The 9156-nt window shown below is 37.0% G+C and overlaps 1 protein-coding gene across 1 annotated transcript in view; it reads right to left on the bottom strand.

Moving 5' to 3' along the window:
* LOC139436723 (ral guanine nucleotide dissociation stimulator-like) overlaps window positions 1-9156 on the bottom strand; it is a 157733-nt gene continuing 148577 nt past the window's right edge. The window contains exons 11-12 of the mRNA XM_071208681.1: window positions 7521-7978; window positions 1-165 (exon numbers count right to left, since the gene is read on the bottom strand). Of these exons, the coding sequence (XP_071064782.1) occupies window positions 1-165; window positions 7521-7978 (623 nt within the window). The remainder of the gene's footprint in view (window positions 166-7520; window positions 7979-9156) is intronic.

Raw genomic sequence — 9156 nt, 5'->3', positions numbered from 1 at the left:
TTAATAGTTGATGGAGGTCTCAACCTCCTGCCCTTTCTTGACGCTGCCTCTATCTTCCACAGTTGCCACTGGGATCAAAATACCAAGCCACTTTGCTACTAGCTGGGTTTCAGCTACTAAGTTCATTGAGACCATTACAAAGAATTTTGTGCTTGTCTTTTTCCTCTGAGAAGGAGAAATTATCAACTATAATATAATTAAATGTATGACTATTTTATTGCGATGTGTGTTTTAATTCTTGTTTAAGAATTCCTTATCTACCCTGTATCCTGAAGACAGTCTCCTTTTCACCCGCACCACATAAATTCAAATGTGTTAACATAAATTATATTTGAAAAATGAGAGTTAAAATTGAAAAAAATATATTTTTAAATTATACCTTGAAATGCTTCCAGAAAAACCCATGGAAATACTTGAATTTCAGATATGGAGTTTTATAATGTATATTTTTCTTCAAAAATGAGTAGAAAATGCTTTGAGGAAATATTTCTGAGCAGAGTGGTATTTACTCATTAGACATATGATAGTATAACTGTATTTAATAAAATTATAATTTAAGGAGGACAAGATAACAAGAGAAATATTTACTTTAGACTGTAGGTTTCCATGGTTGAGATAAATTATTGATAGGTGTTTTGTATGTTTTTTTTTAACTGCAAGAAATTTGCACTTTTGAGGTTTCAAGAGCTGAACTGAGAGATCCTTGAAATGAGCCACACCAGAACTGACCTGAAATGCCAGTTGTCAGAGGTAGCAAATAAAAAAAGTAAAAGCCAATATGGAAGTAAGCAGTGAAGCCTTCAATCCCTTACTGTGATAGTATAAACAAGAGCATAAAGGAAGGAAAGATGGCAGCTCCCACCTGTTCATTTCCCCATGGGATATGCCAGCAGGAGAGGGTCAGACGGATCAGCACTGACATGGGTACCTCTCACTTTTGAGGGTACCCCACACAAAAGGCTCTTACAGTTTTGTGGACCCAGATTCTGAGGATGGGAGGAGGGAAGGAATTTTAGCTGGGGTACCTGAGAAAGGCCTTGGTTTTGAAACCCTGGGAGGGAGGCTTCCCCTGAAAATGCATAAAATCAACAAAGCATGATTAGATAAGGGGGCGTGAGCCCTTGACTGCAACTCCCTTCAGAGGCAGCAAGGCATTGGCTGGGCACCAAGTCTGTGTGGAGGGCAGCTTTCCTTCTCTGTGGCTGCCTGTGAAGCCTTTGTAATTGCCTCTAGTCAGGGCTGAAAAATCACAGGTAAGTGTTTTTTGTTTTGTTTTGTTTTTATCAGGTACACATTTTTTCATGCTCACCTCTTGATTTTTTAGGATACCAGTGAGAAATAGAGGCTTCCCCCCAACACTGATCCCAAGGGGTTGTATTTTGAGGTGCTAAGTAAACAGGTTTTTATTCTGAGGTGATAGAAGATCAATTGAATGAGCAAAATCCTTTCAAGCACATTGACCATGCCTGCTAGGAGGATTAAATGTAGTCATGAACTTCAAACATTGCCAGACTAGGAAAATATGTCTTATAATATATTGGATCTGTTTTAGAGAGCAAGAAAATTTCTTTCTTAAGTTTTCATATAAATCTTTACCTGAGCTGAGGAACTAATTTATTTATTGCACAGCTCTGACCTGTAAGTAGAAGCTTACTTGAATGCCTTCCTGTGCTGAAGCAATCTCATGATAGAGTACACATATAGAGGTAAACTTTAGAGGACACACTGGGTTCCCTTGAAACAGAGCTTACAGTATTAAGGTACCTCATTCAGAACGTACAGATGTTAATTAGGTATTTAAGTTCACAAGGCTCCCAATATGACCTCTCATTATGGGTTCTTCTGTATTGGAGTTCCTAGTCTAGGGTTAATAATTTAGTTTAGCTCTTGGTTTAAAATGATAGTGTATGGCATTCAAATTCAAGAAGTTTTGTTTGTCCATGATGTCCATGAGTGTGGACATCTGGAGGTGTTCTGCTTGCACGTTGCTCATTATGAATCCTTTATGAATCCTTTGTTTCATAATGAGCACTTTCAGGTTTGTTCTTAGCAGCAGTTAATTGAATGCAAACAACACACAGCATTTTGGCAAGACAGCCTGGGAGTATTTCCTCAGGAGGAGTGAAAAGTTTCAGGGGAAGTTGTGACAAATAAAGGTCATTAATGTACCCTTCCTCCTATGCACCTCCCCAGGTGCTGGTTTGTTGTTCCTCTTATTAATGTGTCCATTTATTAATTATATATATATATATATACACACACACATATACATACACATCTCATACCCTGCTCTTATCTACATCTTCTGTCCAGTATGCACAAATGGAACAAAAACATTAAAACAGGAAGACTTTTACAAATCAATTTTCATTGATATATATTAATAAAGCATATTCATCCAAAGTATACAATCAATGGTATTTGCTGTAATCAACATATTTGTGCATTTATCACTTCAATCACTCTTAGAGAATTTTTATTATTCCAATAATAATAATAAGCAACAAACAAAACTCATCACTCTCAATCTCTCTATGCTTCTCCTGCTATGTATAGTTGTTATTCTGTTTCCTTCTCTCTCTAGGATATTTGTATTTATATTTTGTAAAACACAGTCTTATATATGCGATATTGATATTCTTGTTGTGTATGAGGTTTTACTATCTTATACAGTCCCATGTTACAGTTTTTAGCTTTCCTCCTAGTAACATACATGACCTTAGACTTTCCCTTTCAAACACTGTCATGCCTATATAATAGCTCTGCTGGTTACCAACACCATGATATGCTTTCACTATTTCTACTCATTTCCAAAGATTTATATTCTTTTAGAAATTCTGTACAGATTAATGCTCAGCTTTCCATTCTCTACCTACTTTCTTTTTTTTTAAGATTTATTTATTTCTCTCCCCTTCCCCCCCCCACCCCAGTTGTCTGTTCTCTGTGTCTATTATGCTGCATCTTCTTTATCTGCTTCTGTTGTCAGCGGCATGGGAATCTGTGTTTCTTTTCATTGCACCATCTTGATGTGTCAGCTCTCCGTGTGGGTGATGCCATTCTTAGGCAGTCTGAACTTTCTTTCGCACTGGGTGGCTCTCCTTATGGGGTGCACTCCTTGCACATGGGGCTCCCCTATGCGGGGGACACCCCTGCATAGCAGAGCACTCTTTTCACACATCAGCACTGTGCATGGGCCAGCTCCACACATCTACCCACTTTCTATTTTCTGGTCACCTATATTCTAATTATTAACTCCATGAGTTTACTCAATATATTTTGTTCATAATAGCACAATCATACAGTATTTCTACTTTTGTGTCTGGCTTGCTTCACTCAACATAATGTCCTCCAGTTTCACTCATGTTGTCATATGTTTCATGACCTCATTTCTTACCTCTGCATAATATTTCATCATATGTACACACCATAATTTGTTTATCCATTCATCAGTTGATGAACATCTGGGTTGGTCCCAAGTTTTGGGAATCATGAATAACACTGCTAAACATCAGTGTGCAGATGTCTGTTTGTGTTCTTCTTTTCCCTAATTCTTAGTGATGTTGAACATTTTTAATGTGGTTTTTGCCAATTGTATTTCTTCTTTTGCCAATTGACCTTCCAAGTCTTCTGCCCATTTTTTAATTGGGTAGTTTGTCTTTTTATTGCTGAGTTGTATGATCTCTTTATACATCATAGATATTAACCCCTTATCAGATATGTGATTGCCAAATATTTTCTCCCATTCTTTCTGCTGTCTTTTCATCCTTTTCACAAAGTCCTTTGAGGTGCAAAAGTGTCTAAATTTGAGGAGGTCCCATTTATCTTTTTTTTTGTTGTTGTTGTTGCTCATGCTTTGAGTGTAAGGTTTAAGAAACTACCACCTAACACAAGATCTTCAAAATGTTTTCCTATATTTTCTTCTAGGGTTTTTATAGTTGCTTTTATACTTAGGTTCTTGATCCACTTTAAGTTAATTTTTACATAAGGTGTTAGATAGAGGTCCCTTTTCTTTCTTTTGGATATGGATATCCAGTTCTCCCAGCACCATTTGTTGAATACACTGTTCTGGCCCAGCTGGATGGGCTTAACAACTTTGTCAAAAATCACTTGACTGTAGATGTGAGGGTCTATTTCTGAGTTCTTGATTCAGCTCCATTGGTCAATCTCTCTTTCTTTACCAGTACCATGCTGTTTTTACCACAGTAGCTAAGTAAAATGCTTTAAAGTCCAAAAGTGAGAATCCTCCAACTTCATTCTTATTTTTAAAGACATTTTTAGCTATTCAGGTACCCTAACCCTTACAAATAAATTTGATAACTGGTTTTTCCATTTCTGCAAAAAAAGGTTACTGTGTTTATTGGGATTGTGTTGAATCTGTAAATCAGTTTGGGTAGAATTGATGTCTTGACAATATTTAGTCTTCCAATCCATGAATATGGAATATCCATCCATTTATTTAAGTCTTCTTTGGTTTCTTTTAGCAATGTCTTATAGTTTACTGAATACAGATCCTTTATATCCTTGATTAAGTTTGTTCCTAAATATTTCATCATTTTAGCCACTATTAAAATGGAAATTTTCTGATTTCTCCTCATATTGCACATCACTAGTGTATAGAAACTGTATTGATTTTTGTGTTTTAATCTTATAGCCTGCTACTTGGCTGAACTCATCTATTTGTTCTAGTAGTTTTGTTGTGGATTTTCCAGGAGATTCTAGATATAGGAGCATATCATTAGCAAATAGGGAAAGTTTTACTTCTTGCTTTCTTACATGGGCATCTTTACTTTCTTCAACTAGTCTAATTGCTCTAGCTAGAACCTCTAGCACATATTGAATAACAGTGATGACAGTGGGCACTCATGTCTTATTTCTGATCTCAACAGGAGAGCTTTCAGTCTTTCACAGTTAAATATAATGCTAGCAGTAGGATTTTCACATATACACTTCAGCAGATTAAGAAATCTTCCTTCTATTCCCATCTTTTGGGGTATTTTTTATCAAGAAATAGTGATACATCAATTGATGCCTATTCTGCATCAATTGAGAGGATCCTGTGATTTTTCTTTTTCAATTTATCAATATGGTTTATTACACTAAATGATTTTGTTTTGTGTTAAAAAGCCCTTTTATATCTGGGATAAAAGCCACTTAACCATGGTGTATAATTATTTAATCTTCTTTTTAATTCTGTTTGCAAATATTTTTGAGGAATTTTGCGCCAATATTCATTAGAGATATTGGTCTGTAATTTTCTTTTTTTTTTGTAGTATCTTAATCTGGTTGTGGTATTAGGGTGATTTGGGCTTCATAGAATGAGTTTGGTAGCATTCATTTCTGTTCAATTTTTTTGGGAGAGCTTGACCAAGATTGGTATTAGATCATCTTTGACTGATTGGTAGAATTCACCTGTAAAGCCATCTGTCCTGTTCCTTTCATCTTTGGGAGGTTTTCTATGAGTGTTTCTATCTCTTCCTTGTGATTGCTTGTTAATTTCTTCTATTTCTTTAAGGTCATGTAGGTGATTCATGTGTTTCTAGGAATTTGTCCATCTCATCTACATTGTGTAGTTTTTTGGCATGCCATTTTTCATTGTATCCTCTTATAATCTATCTTATTTCTGCAGTCGGGGTGATGTTCTCTCTCTCATTTCTGATTTTATTTATTTGCATCTTTTCTCTTTTTTCTTTGTCAGTCTAGCTAAGGGTTTGTCAACTTTCTTGATCTTCTCAAAGAATCAACTTGTGGTTTTGTTGATTCTATTGATTTTTGTTCTCAATTTCATTTATTTCTGTTCTTACCTTACCTTTTTTTTCCCCTTCAGCTTGGTTTTTGCTTAGTTTGCTGTTATTTTTCTAGATACTCCAGTTAGATCTTCAATTTTAGCACTTTTTTCTTTTTTATGTAAGAATGGAGGGCTATAAATTTCACTCTCAGCACTGCTTTTGAACTGTCCCATAGGTTTTGATATGTTGTGTTCTCATTTCCATTCTCAAGAGATTTGCTTAATTCTCTTGTAATTTCTTCTTTAACCCACTGATTGTTTAAAAGTGTATTGTTTAATCTCTATATATGTATGCATTTACATTTTTCCATCCATTTTTTTACTTCCAGCTTCACTTTGTTATGATCAGAGAAGGTGTTTTGTAAAATTTCATTTAAAAAAATGTGTTGAGACTTGTCTTGTGACTCAACATATGGTCTATCTTGAAGAAGGATCCATAAGCACTTGAAAATCTTATATATTCTGCTGCTTTGGTGTGCAATTATCTATAGATATCTCTTAGGCCTAGTGCATCTACCACATTATTCAAGCTCTCTGTTTCTTTATATATCTTCTGTCCAGATTTTCTATTCAATAGTGAAAGTGGTATATTGAAGTCTCTAACTATTATTGTAGAGATATTATTTCTCCCTTCAACTTTTCTGGTGATTACCTCATGTATCTTGGCCACTAAGGTTAGGTGTCTAAATATTTAATATAGTTATTTCTTGTTGGTTAATTATGACTTTTATTAATATATAATGACCTTCATTCCTTATAACATTTATGCATTTGAAATCTATTTTGTCCAATATAGATTTCACTTCTTTAGCTCTTTTTTGGTAACTATCTATAAGGGATAACTTTTTCCAACCTTTCCTTTTTTGTCTGGTCGTGTATTTACAACTGAAGTGGGTCCCCTCATAGACAACACAGAGATGACTACTTTTTTTAATCCATTCTATTAATCTATGTCTTTTGATGGGGAGTTCAAGCAAAACAAAGAAACAACCAAGAAAATTCCTCATCTCTCAATCTCTCTCTGTTTCCCTTGCTGTACACACCTATTTCTGGCTATTCTTACTCAATTATTTATTTGTTTATTAATCAGTTTTATTGAGATATATTCACATACAATATGATCTATCCAAAGTGTATAACCAATGGATTTTAGTATAATAACACTGTTGCACATTCATTATCTAAAAAATTGTTGACCAATTTCATTTCCCCAAAAATAGACTCCACACCCCTTAGCATTCCTTCCCTAGCACTACATACCCACTAATTTAATTTCATCTTTATAAACTGATTTATGTTTATAGGTTATATAAATCCATTTATATCCATAAATCAGTTTACAAAGTACAATATTCAGTACTTTTTGGCAACATGGAGGAACCTGGAGGGCATTATGTTGAGAGAAGCAAGACAACACAAAAGGACACACACTGTATGACTGTGCTATTATGAACTAAATATATTATTTGAAATATAAATATATTATGTAAAATATGAATATAGGTAAAATTGCACATATAAGAACATTTTTCTTTGAAGCTGAACAAAATAGGTTAATATTACAAAATGTTAATATCAGATAAAAATACATACTTAATGAAGGGAATCTAAAGTATATTTTTTAATTTTTAATTTTTTAAATTATCTTTTTTTAAAAGATACATGGATCACACAAAATGTTACATTAAAAAATATAAGAGGGGATGCTGGGAAGATGGTGGCTGCGTGAGCTTACCTGGTAGTGTCTCAGCAGGGGACGGTTGGGCAGCGTTGAAGGCTCTTTGGGACCGCGCTGTTTCGGGGATTTTTGCTGGTTGGAAGGTGTCTGGACGTCAATTCGGTGGGAAGGTAACAGAGAGGATACGTCTATAACATATAAACGGAGGTCCCAGCTGGGCGTGGGAAGTTCCCTCCGGGGGTGGGCGGAGACGCGGTAGCAGGCGCTCCTGCGGCTCCGGAGCCACGGCGGCCAGGGTTTTTGTTTTTTTTTTCCTTTCTCTGGAGGTTTTGCAGTGCTGAGAAATTCGCGGATACTGGGCTGGCTGGTGAGGGATTGTTGGGACAAGACTCCTTTGCAGATTGATTTGGGGAGACAGACGGTGTATTGTGCTGAAGCGGGGGAAGGGTTAGCCGTCGGACAGGGGGGATAGAGCTTCCGCCTGGAGCTCCATCCCCACAGGTCCGGCTGCCGATCTGCAACGGAATTGGATTTTGGACAATAAGGGGACACAATTGAGAGACTGTTGTAGGGTGCAGTGAGGGAGGAGGACACATCTGAAAGCTGATTGGGGAATATTTTGCGAAGTTTGGGATTTCGGATCTTAGAGTCTGTTTTCGGCGTTTCCAGCTGAAGCCCACCCCACCCGGCGGGGCTTGGGATCTGGGTCATTGAACTGGCCGGGGTGTAGAGGCGCCCTCAAGTGGCAGTTGCGTGGGAGCACAGGGAGGGAGTTGTCCCAAGGCTGATACCCTGAGGAGTTAGGTGAATTTCAGGGATTAGATATTCAAAATAGAATTCACGAATCGGGCTTCCCCCACTGGGCTGGCACCCAGCTACGGGGATCCCGGAGGGTTGTGTTGCACTGCGGGGCTCCTCAGCTTTCTGTGGACCAGATTTGAGGTTGCCAGGTCTGGGTCCCCTGGACTCTGGGGGTCCACACCCCAGACTCACACCTCTTGAGTCTTCAGTGTCTCAGACTTTCCACCCCTGAATCCATCACGCCCTGGGGTCTACCTGGGGTCCTTGAGTGCCCTGGACCTTAACGTTTGCATTTTATCTTTATTGGTTCATATTGTTTTGGTTTGATTTTCACTTTATCTTACTTTTTACTCTTTTTGACGTCCTGATTGCTAATATTGCATTATCCCCTAGTCTTTTCTCCTAGCGTGTCCCCCAAAGTCCCTTTTTTTTTTTTTTTAAATACAGTTATTTAGGGGTTTTTTTTTTGTTTTTTTGTTTTTTTGTTTTTTTTTTTGTTTTTTTTTTTTGCTGGTTGTTTTAGATAGTGTTGCAATTGTGACACGTGTATACCTATATCTCTCTTCCCCCTATCTGTACCCCACCATTTGCCTATCCTCTTTTTCTTTCTTCCTTTCTTCTTGTCTTTCTTTTTTCCTTTATTATAATTAGTTTTTTTTTTCTCCTCGGTTTTCTCTTTCCCTCTTGTCCCTCATTTTCCACTTATTTTATTTTAATTCAAGTACGCAATAGGTGCTACAGGGAACTCCTCATATTTGCTGGGTTATCCCTTCCTAAACTGCCTCATTTCTGTGTGAACTGATTTAGGCTACCTACACTATCCCCCGTCCCCTGCATCTTGATATCCACTATCATCTACTGTATCTCCTATATTCCACCCCCCCACTTCCCA

This window comes from Dasypus novemcinctus, chromosome 17, assembly GCF_030445035.2.
Source record: "Dasypus novemcinctus isolate mDasNov1 chromosome 17, mDasNov1.1.hap2, whole genome shotgun sequence".
In the NCBI taxonomy this organism is placed as follows: Eukaryota; Metazoa; Chordata; class Mammalia; order Cingulata; family Dasypodidae; genus Dasypus; species Dasypus novemcinctus.
Note: the sequence above shows the minus strand (reverse complement) of the source record. Positions and strands in the feature narration are given on the sequence as shown.